The sequence below is a fragment of the Protopterus annectens genome, chromosome 6.part0 (assembly GCF_019279795.1).
Source record: "Protopterus annectens isolate FY-2018-M chromosome 6.part0, PAN1.0, whole genome shotgun sequence".
NCBI classification, from domain to species: Eukaryota; Metazoa; Chordata; order Ceratodontiformes; family Protopteridae; genus Protopterus; species Protopterus annectens.
The window spans coordinates 1134083947-1134102767 of record NC_056737.1 but is presented as its reverse complement, the minus strand read 5'-3'; the positions used below and the strand labels follow the sequence as shown (position 1 = coordinate 1134102767).

The 18821-nt window shown below is 40.5% G+C and overlaps 1 protein-coding gene across 2 annotated transcripts in view; it reads right to left on the bottom strand.

Moving 5' to 3' along the window:
• Window positions 1-18821, bottom strand: part of WDSUB1 (WD repeat, sterile alpha motif and U-box domain containing 1) — an 885392-nt gene that overhangs the window by 181524 nt on the left and 685047 nt on the right. For both annotated transcript variants that reach the window (XM_044074750.1, XR_006365236.1), the window contains exon 8: window positions 8982-9088. In XM_044074750.1, the coding sequence (XP_043930685.1) occupies window positions 8982-9088 (107 nt within the window). The remainder of the gene's footprint in view (window positions 1-8981; window positions 9089-18821) is intronic.

Here is an 18821-nt window from a genome sequence, read left to right as displayed (position 1 = left end):
GGTGTCCAAACCGTTTAAGAAAGCACCAGGAAAAAGCAACAGCCCTAGTGGAATGAGCTCTAACTGAAGTAGGGAGACACTTGCCATGAAAATAACAAAAGGAGTTGGCCCTAGATATATAGGAGGAGGTGGTTTGTTTAGAAACAGCTAAACCCAAAGTCCTAGGATAAAAAGAAACAAAAAGCTGGTCAGACTTATGAAAGATATTAATTTTATCCAAATACTACCGGAGCTGTCTGTGAAAATCCAAGTTATGCAAGACCCTTTCACTAGCAGACTATGGAGAAGGAAAAAAATAAGAGAGTTGTACTGCCCGATATAAGAATAACTCATTACTAACCTTGGGCATAAAAGAAGGATTACTATGAAAAGACACCTTGTCTCTGTGAAAAAAACAAAAAAGAAGGAATGGCCATAAGGGCCTAAAGCTCAGAAAACCTCCGAGCCATCCTAAAAGCAAGTAATAAGACAGTCCTTCCAGATAATGTATTGCAGAGAAGCTGAAACTACAGGCACAAAAGGAGCCTGAGTCAATGTTTCCAAAACAAAATTAGTGTCCCAAGAAGAAGGATGAATAGGTTTCCTTTGGGGCCCAAGAGGTGTTATGCCTTTAAGAAAGTTGACCTCAAAATGAGAAGCCAGAGGAGGATTCAAGGGCAGAAGGTAGAAATAGCTGACAAATGGGTCTTCACAGAAGAATACGCCAAACCAGACCACAGCAGCTCATGCAAATAGGAGAGAAGAAAAGGGACCCGTACTGAAAAAGGTTCCTGGCTATGAACATGGCACAGACAGAAATTTTTTTCCATTTGGACATACAAGACTTTTTAGTTGTGGGTTTTCTTGCTTCCTCTAACCCTGAGCACATCCTCAGAAAACAGGTGCCTAAAAGAGATCAAAACCCTATCATCCAGAGTGCCGTTGAAGAGTGGACAAGGATGGATGAACGGCCCCTTGTTCTGTGTGATGACGTCAAACTGGTGAGGTAACCTGTGGTGATTGCCCATGGCCAGAGGCATTAAGAGGGGGAACCAGTGCTGTCTTGGCCAAACAACTCACTACTGAGATTTTTGGGGAGTCCAGCTGAATCTACTGCATGACGAGAAGTACAGGAAGAGGAGGGAAAGCATAGAGAAACATCCCCTTTTTCAGGGAAAGAAAGGGCATCCCCCATCTTCCATGCCAGATGGCATGGTACTCTGGAACAGATAACAGGGAGCTGTCTGTTCAGAAGGGAGGCAAAAAGATCTACCTGAGGAATACCCCACTAATGAACTACGTTCGGAAACATGTCTCTGTGGAGCAATCATTCATGAGCCTTTGTTTTGGACCTGCTCAAAGAGTCTGCCACTAGATTGTGTTCTGACGGAATATACACTGCCTGAAGAGTTAGCTGATAACTGATAGCCAGATCCCAGGCCTGAGGAGCCATCCTACAAAGAATGTAAGACTCAACCCCCCCCCCCCCACTAGTTGACATAACACATGTGGTGTTGTCTGTGTAAACCTTCCAGCTGCCTACAGAGCATGGAGTGAAAAGCCTGAAGGGCCACAATCAGAGCTCTCATCTCTTTGTTTTTGACATGGTCTGACTTCTGATTGGGGGGGGGGCAAAGACACTGACCTTTCAGGACACGACAGGAAGCCCCCCACTTCATGTTTGAAGTGTTGCTGAACAGCTGTTGGGAAGGAACTGGAGGCTAAAAGGGCCTGGGTTGAAGGTAAGTTGCTGAATCCCCCACTTGAATTCCTGCTTTAGACAGGGAAGGGAAGGCACACTGAAATCCAGAGGTTGGCAATGCTGAAGCCAAACAGATCTGAGGTAGCACTGAAGCTTTCACGTATGCAGTCTGGCAACAGGGTGCACTGGAATAGAAGAGGCCATGAATCTTAGAGCCTGAAGAAACTCCCTGGCTGGAATGGCAGGCAGAGGAAGAAGACACTGAAAGAAAACCATCAAGAACAAAATCTTTGGAGGTGGAAGAGAGGTCAGCATTGGCATTGTCTGAATCCTGCAGCCCAGATACACATGATTCTGACACAGAGAATGAAGACAGTAAAGACAAGGGGGCAAGTGACTTCAGACTCCTTGACAGACAACTAACAAGGTATACTATTGAAACTTAAGTTAATATGTCCAGCTTCACATTAAGTTCTACACACAAAAAAGTGTTAAGCTTGGACTCAGTTTCGTTCCAACAAGAAGAGTGGATGTGACTTGGACACTGTTAAACTTAAAACAGTACATATGAAAACTGAATTTAAATTATGTTTTGAAATATAATGAAATGACAAATACAGTGTATGTTAAACCTTGTTGTTATAATACTATGTTGAATCATACTTAAAGTGTTTGAGGCCATATGTGAAAAAGACATTAGAGAATTGTTAAGTAATCAAAATAAAAGATTTTTTAACTTGACTCATGAAAAAAGGAAGCTTTTAAGGAACTTAAAAATAACAAAGGGTTAAGAGTTATGAAAAGTGACAAAGGAGGATGTTTGGTTCTGATGGACGAAGAACGGTATATCAATTGTATGGAAAAAATACTTAGTAATGATGACGAATACACTGAAGTATAAAATGACTGATATTCAAATATGTTATAGAATAATACATTCATTTTTATATGATGGTTTAATGAACAGTATCACTGATTTTGTAATGTATAATTTTTGTATAATTGAAAAACCTAAGGTGGGAACTCTATATGGAATTACAAAGGTACATAAGGAACCAATAGATCCCTCATTTAGACCAACAGTCTCCTCCCCTAATTATGTTACTGAGGGGATTTCTCTGGTAACTGATTCTTTATTGAATCCTATGGTACAAAAATTGGATTCTTATATTAAAGATTCATTGGACTTTTTGGATAAAGCGAGAATTTTTTTTTAACTTTGAATTTGATCCCATAAAGCATATTATTTTTACTGTGGGTCTAAGTTCTTTATTACCTCCATTCCCCATGATACTGGTGTTGAGTATGTGAGACAATTTTTAAATATTTTCTGGTCTTCCCAGCCATAAGGTCAATTTTTATTGTGATATTATAGAAATATTACTGCACAATAATTACTTTTTAACAAAAAATTTTACAAACAATTAAAGGGGTAGCCATGGGGTCCCTGGCAGCCCCGTCATTTGCCAATATCATGTTAAAACATCTTTTGGGATATGTTACTATAAGAGGTTTGCTGACTACTTGTTTTTTATTGCAGAATGTAGTAAAGAGGTAGTCATGTGTTAGGGGATTGTGGAGTTGAAGTTAATGTTCTAGATGTTCATATTAAATGGAACACTGCTCTTAAGTTGATGGAAAGTAGTGTCCACAGAAAAAGTACTTTTTATTAACAGTTACTTGCATTATAAAAGTAACCATCCTTTGTTTATAAAAAATGATATCCCCAAAGGACAATATATAAGGGCTAGTAGAATGACCAGCAATGACAGTGAAGTTAAAGAATTACATTTTATAATAGAATTATTTAAAAATAGGGGTTACGATGGTAAATTTCTAAAAAATCTAGGAGATGAGATTTTAAGTAAAAGATATACCCTTTATTCACCTATTTTAAAGCATCCTTTTTCTTGTCACAAAGAGAACCAAATTAATGATGAAAGTGACAAGATGTTATTCTGCAGTTTGGATACAACTGTAGACATTGTGAATATACATAGCATAATAGAGAATAATTGGAAAATCTTAGAAGGCAACAATGAGTTAAAGTGGTAGGTATAAAACCTAATTTTGTTTACAAAAATAAATATAGTTTATAAACCTTACTGCAGAAAGACAACACCAGATATATACCAAATAAATTGGTATATAGAAAAGACTAGAGGGATGTTTTAAATGTGGGGAAGTAGTTTTTGTAGATATATTTTAGAGGGACCTTTTGTGTCCCTTCAGTATCTACCTTATACACAGAAAGTGCCTGGGAACTTTACCTGCAAGCGCAAAGGGATTGTTTATATTAGTGTATGTAGTCAATGTTCGACTTTCTATATAGGCATGACCACCAGGGCCTTATATGAAAGAATGAGAGAACATTTATATAGTATAAAAAAGAAAGATGTTATCAATGCCGTTTACAAACATACTTTAGAATGTGACAAATATAAAACATTTCTTTTTTCCATTCCTGAACAGGAGAACCTTGGATTTAAGGTGAGGAGACCAAGAATTATTTAGAACAAAGAGAAACTCTTTGGCAAATTGAGTTAAAAGCTGATAGAAAACCAGGGCTCACTGAAATAAGGATAACATGTTTTTTTAAGAGATTGAAGGTTGTATTTACATAAATTGTAACAAATCTTATATGTGAATTTTATATGTATATTTTAATGATTGTATTTAATGAATGATATTTTCATCTGCACTTTTACTGGATAATTGGTTGAATACTAAAGCTATTTAATTGGGTTGGGTTTGTTATAAAAGGTGCTTCCATTTAGTGAACATTATTCTGAGGAAGTCTGAGGATGAAAGCTCTAAATAAAAAGTCGGTGCACTAAATTTATAGTGGCTGCATTTATTGTGCCATTGTTGTGCCATTCGGGTCCAGTATTATTATTTTTTTGTGGTTGCTGATACTGGTATTGGTCGGAGTTTGAGAGGACAAATGAACAGACTGATTAAGAAAATTTGTTAACCACCTTGGGCATAAAAGAAGGATTAGTACAAAGAGACACCCTGATACTATGAAAAAACAAAAAAGCTTGCTGATATACCACATCACTGTGGTACTGGCTGCGAAGATTTTGAGACGCCCTGGAAGAGAGAGGGAATGAAAGGTCTGAAGGGTGAAAATGAGAGCTCTCATCTCCTTATAGGTCCATAGGTTTCACTAGGTTAACAACCACAGGTGTGTTTTTAAGCCTAGCCATGCATCTCAAATCTCTGACAAGTTGTGATACTCTTGATAAGTGTAAGCAGGGGCTTAGGAGGTGAAATGTTTACAGGCAGGTGCCTGGGAAAACCATTTAGAAGTATGAATTTCCTGTTCCCCATCCAATTGTCCAAGTTGCACCTGAACTGGGTTAGGGAAAAACTGTGCTTCACATGGATGAAGAGCCTGTTCCAGAGACAGGGTAGTCTCTGGGATACATGCCTGTCTCTCCAGCAGGACCTATTTATATCACAGGCAAGATTTAAGTCTTTAGAACAGGTAATTCTGGTGCTGCTTGTTTTACGGATATGCAGGACGTCATCAGAGTGGGGTCTGACAATGCCCTGTATGCCAGGCATAGATCTCCCCTCAAAGGCACACAGGAGACAAATACACGGATACAGCCTTGAGGCAGTCTGCACAGGACATTTTACTTACGCCTTGTATTCTTTTAGTAAGAAACCTATGTGGACATTCCAACTGTTGGATATGCCTGGTTAGGTGCATACCAAAAGGGCACTGTACTCAATGATAGGTCTGATGAATGCCAAACAAAGTGGAACAATGACTTTCTTGGATTTAGATGCCACACCTTTGTTTATAAATTGTGCAACATAGAATGGTTTTCTCACCACTGTAAACAACTGATGGTCAAAGGCGAGATTACTGTCTGTGTGTGTCCCTAAGCCCTGACTACTGAGTCAATTCTAAGGACAGTGTTGCCAATATGAAAATTACCAGGGTGGATGACCACCTGAAGAATACTATTATGCATTTCTTGGCATTTAGTTTTAGTCCATGGCTCTGACACCAGTTGTTTGTCTGTGTCAGTTTTTCCTGAAGAACATTTGTGTCAGTGTGGGATTCAATGACAGCTCCTAATTTGCAATCATCTGCAAATTTAGTCAGCCAGAGACCACTGACATTGGTCTTGGACTTCAGAGAAGTAAATGCCAAAAAGGAGTGGTCCAAGGACTGTTCCCCGAGGGACTTCACTTGTGACTGGCCTCTTTGTAGAGATGGACTCCTCAATTCTAACTTCCTGGGTCCTGTCTATGAGCCAGATGGCTATCAAATGGGTGACATACGGGCTTGTACCTAAACTCTTGAGTTTGTCAACAATGCCCAAGTGGGGTATTGTGTCAAATGCATTGGCCAGGTCAAGGTAAGCAGTGTGAACCATTTTGCCCTTATCCATTGCTTTGGTGACCTTCTCAAAGAAGTCCACCGGATTGAGTAGGCATGACCTGCCCTTGATGAAATCAAACTAGGTCGGGTCCAGCGAATGGAGGTTTACTCTATCACTATTGATCATTTCCATGATAATTTTTTCCAAACAAGACTAGTGAGACTTATGGGTCTGTAGTTTCCAGGGTCTGTAGATGACCCACCTTTGTGCCGAGGGATGACTGTTGCTACTCTCCATTCATGAGGCACAAAGCTTGTTTGGAGGCTACAGTTAAGCAGCAATTCCAGTGGGCCTGACAGGTCATGTTTCATGCTATTTAGAAGGCATCCTGGGATATTGTCTAGGCCCACTGATGCAGTGTTCTTGGCCTTAGAGATTATTAATGACCTGTTCCCTAGTGATGGCAGGGGAAGTTATATGTGATGGTATTTCCTGAGGGAAGGTTGCGGGGGAGAGACGGATAAAGTTGGAGCTGAATTTATTGGCCAACAGGTTTGCTGTATCTTCTGGCTCAGTATAGGTGGCTCCATTTACAATGAACTTGGCACACAACTGTGTATAGCTAAAGAATGTCTTGGGTCGTCCTTGGCCTGGGAGACCAAATTTACCTCAGCTTTGGTAGACTTTATTTGTCCTCTGAGTTGTTTGTTTAGTTTGATGGGAGTGCTTTTATCCTGATGGGTGCTGCACCTCCTAATTTTTCCCACAATTTTGTGATTCCATCAGGGTGGCTTGTTTTTTGAGTTAGTTCTGTACTTCTTCCTGGTGGGTACAGCTGTCTATATGCAGTTAGTAACATGCTTGCACAGGGTTTCTGTGAACAGTTCTGCATAGGCAGCAGTGTTCTCAGGGTTTATGGGGGGGGGGGTGGAATTTTGCCAGGTTATCACTTAATAGCAGGAAGTTAGCCTTGGAGTAGTTCTTGAATATTCCAGGTTTAGCTGGGGGTCCAGGTTTTATTTTTACTTCAAAGGAGACCATTTTGTGGTCTGACATTACCTTTGAGCACATTCAAGTAGGGGGTGTGCAGCACTCTCCCACAATAGTGAGGACCAGCTCCAGAATGACTGCACCCCTGCTTGGTGTATTGACAATCTGGTCCAGGGAGTTTGTGTTAACAAAATCTCTGAATCTTTGAGCCTGTACATAAAAGACTCCCAGTTAACAGTGGGGTAATTGAAGTTGCCCATGACTACTGCATTGAGTTGGATGGTGAGTGTTTCCAATAAGTTTAAATACATGTTATGGGTTTCCTGGGTCATAGAGGGGGACCTATAGCTTGCAAGAAAATGGTACTGGATTTTTCTTATGGGGATTTGAACATGTTGATGTGGTCTGACCCTTGATGAGGAAGCCAGAGACCATGGACATTGAGGGAAACAAAACAGACTCCCCACGCCGTGTTTGAGGCATCCAAGAAAAGTTCCTGAGACAGAACTGGGGAATGAAAAGAAAGTCTTTGGTTGAGAGACAACTTTTGAATCCACTACTGAAGCTGTAGTTTGAGGCATGGTAGAAAAGGGACTAGAAAATCCAGTGGATGACAGTGTTGGAGCCATACTGACTTTAGGAACTACTGTATTTTCCTCATATGAAGTCTGGCTACAGGTAGCATATGAATAGTGGAGTCAAACAGTAAAAATGTGGAACAAGCGATAAGGTGGAGAGAGAAACACCAATGCAACAGCAAAAAAGAAAATCTCTCCACACCGTCAAGCCAAATAAAATTTATTAAAAAACGACAAAGCTTTCGGATATCAAAAGCATCCTTCCTCAGTATCTTACACAAAAAAAGTTAAAACCAACATTTATACTAATAGCACATGACACAGCCATTAAATGATTAAGGTGAACACCCAGTTCTTAAAGATACAGAAACAGTGATAAGAGGGATAAGAAGTATAAACATATCTTCCTCTCATTTTTTTCTAATTTTCCTTTGTTTATTTTTTAGACTAGGTTTTAATGTAACTTGTTTATTTAAGCCCGGGTCTTTATCTGCTTCAAGCCTCACTATTCATTCATATTCTTTCATGTCCACATTATTAACATGGTCTCCACGTCTAATACCTGGGTATACAATAGATATGACCCTGAAGTCAAATTCATGAGCAGCACCCATTGCAGAAATGTGGCCAGTCTAAACATCATCATCACTCGTTGGTCTGAACACCCTTTGCTGTGCTGAATACCTAGCTGTCAGATAAGTGCCCCGCAGGGGTCTTTTTTTTTTTTTTTTTTTTTTTTTTTTTACTGTTGGTCTTGTTTACTTTTGCTTACCTGGAATTCATGTTACCCAAAAAGATGTGTGATGAAAAATGAATCTCCTGCCACTCATAGGATGTATAAATTCTGGGCACTGATTAATACTCGTACAACATGAGCAATTGTAACATGGAAAAGTACCTTTTTTCTTAAATTCAATTCCTTGTGTATTATTCAAATGAAAAATCTTTGTAACATAATAGTTGTTTCAAATTATTACAATTACGACAGGTAAACATAGGTTGATCTGGGAGCCATTTCTGGGTATAGAGTTCAGGACAAACCAATTTTATCTTATAACATTCTCAATTATAATACAATAGACTGAGCAGAACAATTGAGAACGTTATAAGAAAAAATTGGTTTGTCCTGAAATCTATACCCGGTCATGAGAAATTGCTCCCAAATCAATCTACCTGTCCTGTAGGGGGAGCATGTGTGTGATGTACAGCGCATACAAGAGCTAAAGGTTGGACTATACTTGGCAGGCGATCCCCAAAGTGAAGAATACTGCAACAGTGATACAGAAGGACATCAGAGCTTTTCTGCAAGAAACAACCTATTCAATGCTGAACAAATATCAAATGTTTGTACATATAACTTACAATGAAATATAAAACAAGTTTTCTACTGACCAATTCCAGGTGATTCTTCTCCAATCTGCCACACATTCAAAGTCTTGTCCATAGATCCAGTTGCAAATAAATGCAGCAAAGGAGAAAATGCACATGTTGTGACATACCTAAAACACAAGATAATGATATACTTTTACCACCTGTGGTTACTTGTAATGATGCACTAGTAACACTGTCTGATGCTATAACCAATATTGCAATCACGTTTTCTACCTTTTTTGAAACCTGATAACTAATGAACACTGGTTCACAAAAACTGTAGTAAAAATGGTTTATTATTAAGGGAATTCTAATGTTTTAAAACAAAACACAGTCACAGCAAAAAGGCTAATGCGTGTGCTACTTACTACTGACCTGGATTGGGTGGTGAGCTTAAAGGAAAGAGAACACCATTTTCTATTAAATCCCCTCACAAATGACACACTGAAAATGTCATAAATGTGGGCTCTATATCAATTCTTCAATGAACATTATATCTTGAATTAATATAACAAAACTCAAAATAAAGGGGTTTGTCAAATTCAATAAAACTCTTAAAGCAAACTAAAAAAAACCCCAAAAAAATGTGTTTTTGTAGAAGGGCAAGTCCGGCTATATCCTCTGCACCAAGATCACACAACAGGAGGAAAAAGGATAAATTCCCTTATCCCACTGACTAGTGATCTCTGGAAAAAAAAAACACCACAAGGAAATAATCAATGTACATGAAAGAAACACATCCATTCACTTTGATAAAACACATCACTTTTCACTCCTATAACACACAACAGAGCATAAGAACAGAAATTAAAGTTATGTACTCACCATAACTAGTCATCTGTGTTGTCCACTTTCAATCTTCCTCAATGTATGGGTTACAGATCTGACCTCAGGTTTGGCTCTGCTGCATTCTACAGACTTCAGATCCAACTCTCGAGCTCCTCCCTCTACCCACAATGGCCTAGTCCATCTTGAATACCTCAGATTGAGTTTGCTGCCTTAAAATTTTTAGTATATAAAAGTAGAAAAACAGAGAAATTAAGCCAGGGCTCAAACCTGGAAGTACAGGTTCCGAAGGTCCATCAGGTCACTCCAGAAGATGATAGCAAGGGGGAAGGAAAAATGAAAATGGACAACACTGATACCTAGTTATGATGAGTACATAACCTTAATATCAGATGTTGTCCTTTTCATTTTTTCTCAGAGTACAGGACAGAGTCCCCAGATATGTAAAATCTTGATTGGTCCTCATGGTAGGATATTACAAAGAACTGCTGAACCAAAAGCAGCTCTGCTTCTGGAAATTATGTCCAATTTGTAATAAGTAATAAATGTATGAGCATTAGACCAGGTGGCTGGTGCACAAATATCGTCAATGGAAGTTGTAGACCAGAAGACAGATAAGGTGGCCATGGATCTATTTGAATGGGCCTTAGGTGGGTTTGGTAGAGAAAGTCCTTGTTGAGAATACATCCAAGAAATTTTATTTATTTTATTTTACATTTGTTGACCAGGATAGTCCGACTGGATACATGTCCATTTTCAGTGGAGGCCCGGGGAGAAAAGCTCCAAAAGTACAGTTTTGTACCTACCATAAATGTATTTGTCCGAACAGGATAGCATCTGCAGTCATAACAAATGGGTTGTCCTGTCAAAGTCTGGGTCTGGCCTCACTTCACCCGACGTCATCTCTGCTGGTCTTCGGTATAAAGGCATCAGGTGTTTCTTGCCCCAGATGCCAGTTGCCCTCTTGGAAAGCTAAATTTTGGATGAATGCCAATGTTTCCAAAATAAGCATGTATGTACATATATACAAACAAATACACCATAAGAGACCCCCAGCTAGCTATTAGGGTAAATACCCTAGGAGTACCACAGAGGGAAGGAGGGTAATCCTGACTGCAGATGCTATCCTGTTCGACATCTACATTTATGGTAGGTACAAAACTGTACTATGTCCTTCAAGGATGCATCTGCAGAATAACATAGCCAAACTAGGGAGGAGGAAATAGAATTATGGTGTAGTTAGGATACCTTGCAGTACAGCAGTGGCAAACCCTGCTCGGGATCTAGAGTATAGAGGTAAGTTATAATGCTTGGCAAATGTATGCACGGAGGTCCAAGTAGAGAAAGCTGTGGTAGTGGCTGTAGCCCTTGTAGAGTGAGGTCTTATGTTCTGTGGAATTGGCTTTCCATGGTAGGAGTAACAGAATCTTATGCAATTTCCTATCCACTTGGAGATTGTCTGTTTGGAGATTGCTTTTCCTTGAAGCTGGTCAGTTTTCTATTGCCCTTGGTTCTGTCCAGGTAGTATCCTATTCTGTGGATTGGGAAAGAAGGTAGGTAGGTGGATTGCCTGGTTTAGAGACACTCTGGATACCACCTTAGGCATAAATGTAGGATTAGTTCTCATGGATACTCTATCTTGACGGAAGATTAGGAAGGGTTGTACTGCCATTAAGGCCTGCAGTTCCGAAACCCTTCTTGCTGAGGTAATTGCCAGTAGGAAAGCAGTTTTCCAGGATAGGTGTTGAAGATCTGCTGTTGCTGCTGGTTCGAATGGAGGGAGTGTCAATTTTTCTAGCACAAAGTTCAAGTCCCATGCTGGTAATGGTGGTTTCCTAGGAGGTTTTACATTCTTGATTCCTCTGAGGAACTGCCTGAGTAGAGGATGTGAGAAGACTGTATTCTGCAGAAATAGCTGATGCATGTATCTTGATGGAGGAATAGGACAGGCCTGTATGGAGAAGCTCTGCCAAATACTCCAGGATGTTGGCAATATCTACCTTTGACACATCTTTTCCTCTTGCAGTGCTCCAAATGACAAACCGTTTCCATTTCCCTGCATAGTTCCTTCTTGTCGGCCCTCCCAGGATAATGTCTTTAACCCTTTGGGATAAATCTGTTAGTTGCTGTTATGTAATGATCCAGGCAGTCAGTTGTAGAGTTTTTAGATTTGGATGCATGATGTTGTAGTTGTTCTGAGTTAACATCAAAGGCATCAGGGGTAGTGTCCACGTTCTGTTCCGAGACATGCTCCTCAGCAATGGATACCAGTGTTGTCTTGGCCAATTTGGAGCTATCAGAATTATCCTTGGTTGATTTTCAGCAGTACCTTGTGCATCAAGGGAAGAGGTGGGAATGCATATGCTGTCAGGCCTTTCCAACTGAAGGATAGAGAGTCCACCTTCCATGCAAGTGGGTGGTATGTCCTTGTGCAGAATTTCTTGAGCTGGTGATTGAGTGGGGATGCGAATAGGTCTATTTGTGGCATTCCCCATTTCTGTGTGATGGCCTTGAAGATGTCCGGGTGTAGCATCCATTCGTGAGCATCCGAGGTTGTTCATGTCTGCTAGGATGTTTTCACAAATATTGCCTGTAACTGAATGTTGTAGCTCAGAGCCATATTCCATAGGTCCAGAGTCATTCGGCATAGGGGTATGAATGAGTGCCTCCCTGTTTGTTGATGTACCACATGACTGTGGTGTTGTCTGTCCTTATCATCAAATGGCCTTCTTTGAGGAATGGTCTGAAATTCTGGATTGCTAGTTTTACTGCCAGCATTTCTTTTTGATTTATGTGCAGGTGCAGTTGATCTGGGGTCCATAATCCTTGTATGCATTTGTGATGGTTTGGCTTGCTTGAAAGTTTTGGAAGGACAAGCCTGGGTTTGACTGGCATGCTTGAGCCCACCATAGGAACTCTTGTTTCAGGCATGGGATTAGTGGAATTTCGGTTTCTAAGCTGTGCCTGTGTTGAGACCATAAATTCTTTAGGTACCACTGTAGTTTCTCATATGCAGTCTGGCATGGGGGACCAGGATTATGCATGATGCCATGAAGCCCAAGGCCTGCAGTACTTTCCTTGCTGTTAGTTTGTTCTGCTTTGTTAATGCCAAGAAGTAAAGAGGAGTTGTTCTTGTTTTTCTGCAGTTAGGAATGCCATCTGCTTTACTGTGTCCAATTCTGCACCCAAGAATGTTCTTGTTTGGGATGGTATTAGTCTTGACTTTTTTAAATTGACTGTGTATCCCAGGGCTTGTAGTAAGCAAATGACTCTTTGTAAGTCTTTTGTCAGCTTGCTTTTGTTGTCCCAGGTATGGATAAATTTGGATTGATGCCAGGCATTTTGTGAATACTCTGGGCGCAGTAGATAAGCCAAAGGGCAATGCTGAGAATTGATAATGCTCTGATCCTGCAAGAAATCTGAGGTATCTTCTGCAATTTGGTCGTGCAGGTATGCCTCCTTGAGATCTAGAGTTACCAGCCAACACTCCTTGCCCAGCATGGGAAGAATTTGCTGCAAGGTCAGAATTTTGAATTTTGGAACAATGATGAATGTGTTTAAATAGGTCTCCAACTTTTCTTTTCTTGGTACTAGGAAGAGTCTGGAGTAGAATCCTTTGCCCTGCTCTGTTGGTGGTACTCTTTCCACAGCTCTCATTTTGTTAATTGAGCTATCTGTTTTAGAGCTTCTGTTTTCTGATTTGGAGGTAGGTTTGGCATTCCTCTTTTACTGGTAAGGTGTGGAAATGAAACCTGTAGCCTTGGTCTATAGTCTGCAAAATCCACTTGTCTTTGTGATATAGTGCCAATTTTTGAAAATAAGGCTAACTTTCCACCTAAGGGTGCTGCTATTTGTTCCCTGGTAGGCGTGTCAGAGCCAAGTCACTGTGATTGTCCTGTTGCAGTGGCAGTGGTTGTGTCTGTGCCTCGCTGGTTGTTGCCTTGCCACTGGCCTCTGTAGGCACCTCCTCTGGATTGATTTCTGCCTCTGGAACGCCTATTCCTGCCTCTCTGAGATTTAGAGGAGTCTGGAAAGGACCAATTCTTGGAAGGCCAGTTCCTGCTAAACCTTGGGGGCTGAACCTGTAAGAAATCTTTAACTGTTTGTACAGATTTTGCTCTTCCATTTTCTTCATTACCTGCTGGGCAGGAGAACCAAATAGACTGGCCTTATCCATAGGAGCATCTAACAGCTTTGCTTTAACATGATCAGGCAAGACCTGTTCTTTCAACCATGCATGCCTTCTTATAACTGTGCCAGTCATGGCTGATCTAAATGAAGCCTCCAGTGCATCATAGCCACATTTTAAAGAATGGTTACTAACCTGCTGAATGTTATTCACCATTTCTAGAACATATTTCTTATCTAAGGAATCATCAGAGGACAGTTTCTTAGTTAACTGATCAAGCATAAACTCTTGGTATTGGATCATATGAAACTGACAGTTCAAAGCTCTAGCTGAGAGAGTAGCAGAGGTGTAAACTTTTTACCCCATCTCTCTAAGGACCTGGATTCCCTTTCAGAAGGGAGAGGGTTTTTGCTGAGGTGCCTTAGGCCCCTGGGAGATAGTCTCAGGATCTGCAAGTGGGGCCTTGTATAGGTGGTGATGAGTGCCCGGTACCCTGTAAAACCTATCAGGTTTGGCAGGGGCTGGAGGTAAAGTATCAGGAGCAGTGCAAACATCATTAAATGCATCATCCACAACAAGAAGAACTGGAGGTATAGCTAAGGGCCTATGTTGTAAGTGTAGAAAGGTCCTAAGCCTTTTCTTGAATCTGAGAAATCTTGTCCCTGCCATTGGAATTGCTCTCTCATGGCATGTAAGGTTTCTCCAAAGGAAAATTCCTCTGGTGGAGAGGCAGATGGAATAGATTCTTCAGCATCGGAATCTTCATAAGTAGAAAAAGGAGCCTCTGGATGGTCTGTATTGTCTGAATCATCAGAAGAATCATCTGAGGACACTGGCTCTGGGGCTCTGCTCTTTCAGGAGGCTGAGAGGCCCTGTCTGGGTGAGATCGATCCCCTTATTAAAGAGATGAGATCCTCTGCCAGAGTAAGCATTTGAGAACTGGAACTGGGCCTGTGTGAGGGGGCTTAACAGGCACTGATTTAGCAGTTTTGGCTGGTTTTGGGGTAGAGACATCCAAAGGGATGGTGTCCTAAAGGAACCACATTAGTAGGCAAAACTTCAGAGGCCGATTCAACTAGGGTAGCATGGTTTTAACCGAAACCAAGGACCGCGAGTGTCGGCCTTTTTTTTCTTTTACAATTTGAGAAGTCGGAGGATCCAAAACTGTTCAGCAACTCCCACGACGCCGCCCCGCTCGTCGGGTTGAAGCACAGGCTAAACAGGCTGCTACGCCATGGTCTGGGCCTAAACAAGGTAAGCAGTAAGAGTGGAAATCTTTATGAGGTATTTGTTTCCCACAAGTTAAACAGTTATTTACTTTTTCTGACATCGGCTGAGGCAAGAAAGAGTAGGCCAGACCCAGACTTTGGAACAGGACAACCCATTTGTTATGACTGCAGATGCATCCTTGAAGGACATCTTACAAACAGATAAAGACAAGCAAGTTACACTATATGCACAAACATATTGTATTAACATACAAGTTACAGTCTCACATTTCAAGCTTATGAAGAATATACAGAAATATATACAAATATGTTACAGTTTCTCTTATCAAACCTATAGGTGCAGCTTATATACAGAGTATCTGCGAAGATATTACAGTTTCTCTTTTCAAACCTTTTAGTGTAATAGGTTAGTTGCTCTGAATAAGATATTACAGGGATATGGAAGTAGATGAGGCTTTAGTCAAGGTACTGGGTTAGATTTTTTTGAACTGATTAAGGGAGGGGTTCAGAGTAAGGTCAGATGGTCGTGAATTACAGGTTTTGCCTACTGAATTTGCAAACTAAGATTCTCCAGATAGGTTGTTAGCTTTAACAGACTGAACCAAAAGTTTTGAAGTGGAATGAAGAGGCCTATTATTTTTGTAGGGATGGATAATGTTTTTAAGGGAGGGCGTTTTTTCGGGATGGTTAATAACCTTGAATGCTACAGTAAGTTGATTAAACTGAATTAGCCTGGGGAGGTCTAGCCAACCTAAGAGGTGTAGGTTTTGACAATGGTGTGTCCTGTAGGGATTTCCTGTGGCAAACCTGGCAATTTGATTGTAGCAGATAGAGAGTTTGCGGAGATCAGTTTTGTTCAAGTTAGTGAGTACTGGTGAGGCATAGAGTAGATTTGCAAGCAGATGGATGTAGGCAATGACAGTCCTAGCAGAGGGGTGAGAAAAGGTTTGTTTCTGTATAGGGAGCCAAGTTTTTTATTAATGGTTTTAATCGTTTGGTTTACATGCATATCATATTTGAGGTTTTTGTCTATTACACCCAGGAGTTTGGTACACATATCTGGTGAGATTATGGTCCCATTGTTAGATGTTATAGTAAACGAAGGTTGAGAGGATTTGCAAGTAGGGGAGAAGAGCAATAGCTTTCTTTTATTATGGTTTAATATTAGCTGTTTTTTTAGAGATCCTGTTTTCCACTGTATTAAAAGTTTTCTGGGTTAAACTAAGGAGATCTGTAGAGGTAGAGGCTGAGCAGATCAGGGTGGAGTCATCGGCATATTGTATACAGGTTGCGTTTTAAATTACAGTGTAGAGGTCATTGATAAAGAGGGAGAAAATAAGGGGACCTAATATGGAGCCTTGAGGGACACCAAGGGTAATGGGGAGAAGGGTGGAGAGTTTGCCTCACCAAATGACAGCTTGCTGTTTTCCACTAAGATAAGATTGAAACCCATTGTATAGCATGGTTGTTTAGGGATATTTTATTTAGGGTAAGTAAGAGTAGCTGGTGGTTAACCATGTCAAAAGCCTTGGAAAGATCGAGAAACAGGGCAGAAGATAGTTTGTTGTTGTTACTGTTGGAATTTATGACATTAGAAAAGGAAAGGAGGGCTGTGGTGGTACTGTGCTGTGGTCTAAAGCCATGCTGGGAGTTGGCCAGAAGATTATTTTGAATAAGGTAGTGTAATAGTTGCTTATGGATACACTTTTCCATAACTTAAGCCAGAGGGGAAAGGATAGCTATTGATCTATAATTTGCCACCTTTGTGGAGTGGTATGACATGGGATACTTTCCAGATAGAGGCTTCAGTTATGGTTCTGTTTATCAAAATAGTGACAGGGTATGCTATGACATCAGCAGCTTTTTGCAGGTAGTCTGCAGGGAGGAGGTCAGCTGAAAGTGTGGTTGGTTTGAGTTTTTTAATTAGGACTCTAATGAGTGAAGTCGGAACATTTTGGAAGCTAAAGGAGAGATCGTCACTGGGTTTAAGGGTTTCAGCGTTAGGACAAGTGGGTTTAAGTTTGCTAGTAAAGGCCTGGATGGTTTCTGTGAAGAAACTGTTGAAGGTGTTGGCAATGGACTCTGGCGATTTTTGGGTAGGGGCTGAGGGGGTTGGAGTAGAGGATTGCCCTGGGTGGAAGAGTTTAATACCTGCCCAGAACTTCTGTGGCTTGTTGTGGTGTTTCTGCTGTAGATGGCAGAAATAGTTGTTTTGTCTAGTAATATGGATTTTTTTTTAGTTGATCTTGTAGGGCTTTAGAGGTGCACCAGGTGTCCCAGGCATTATTTCTTTGGATGATCTTTAGTTTGGTTTCTTTAGTGAGCCAGGGGGCAACTTTTGTTTTAATTCTAACAGAGCGTGCAGGTGCATGGTTGTCAAGGATGGTCAGGAATGTGCTATTAAAGTGTGTTACTGCCTCCTCTAGTGGTAGTTGTTTTAGAATTGACCAATTGCATAATTTAAGTTCTTTTAGGAATTTATTAAGGTTCAAGTTTTTGTTATTTCTTACTGTTTTATATGTGGGTAGATGTGGACATTCAAATTTATGCCTAATAGTATACGTTAAGAAATGGTCACTTAGATCTTCAGAGAGAGTACCTGATTTGTACAAGTGGTGAGGGCTATTAATTAGTATCCAGTCCAGGATACTTTCTTTATTGTTAGGCTTGCTGATCCTAGTACTGGAGGTTATAGTTTGTGTAAAACCATGTAGGGTTACGTGGGTGGTTGGAGTTTCTGCAGTGCAGGTATTCCAATCTATATTGAGGTCCCCTAGAACAATGGTTTCTTGGGGGTAGGCATTGGATAGCCAGTAGAGGATGTCTTCTAGGGTCCCTGAGTTATTACCTGGGGGAATATAGGCACATACTATGTTTATACATTTGTTTTTACTTATTTGTAGTTAGGAAATCATAATTTCTGCTTTGTTAAATAGATGTGGTTGAAGGTTGCCTAGAGTAACATTTAGGGTAGTTTTATAGAGAACAGCAACCCCTACCCCTTTCTTGGTAGTACGATCTAGCCTGAATATATTATACCCTAGAGGTAGAATTTCATTATTTAGTGTAGTTGGTTTTAACCATGTTTCGGTGAGACAAAGTATGTTGGGAGAGTAGGTTGTCAGGAGGGCATGGACGTTGTGGACCTTATTGTTGATGCTTCTAATGTTTAAGTGGCAGGTCAATAGTGAGTTTGGGGGTCTATTTAGGCTTTGTCTTATGTTTGGGATGCTATGATTAGAGTTGGTGTTGTCTAAGGATGGTGGCCCAGGGATGGGGTGGATATCCCCATCAATAGTAAGGGTGTGGGGCAAACTAGCTATGAGCTTTAGAAATGTATTTATCCATTTTTGGTAGTATTTAGTTTTGGTGTTAACATATCTGGGTATAACAGGGTGGGTGTGTTAGCAGGGGGTAAAGGAGATGGTGTTGATGGACATGAATGAATGGGAAGAATGGCTTGAGAAGATTGGGATGGTAGCAAGGCGTTTGGGATGGTTGAATCCTATAAGGCATGAAATGCAATTAATTATCCATTTGGTCAATGTCATTTTAGAAATCGGGTAGCCCAGTCAACTAGGTGAAAAAGAGACTAACAGTTGGTCTGTTTGAGAAAGGAAGGACCAGCACTGGTAGAGTTTTTAGTAGAATCTAGAACAGAAGCTGCGATTAAAAAAGGAATAATTAGTAAAACATATAAAATATTGCATGATAACT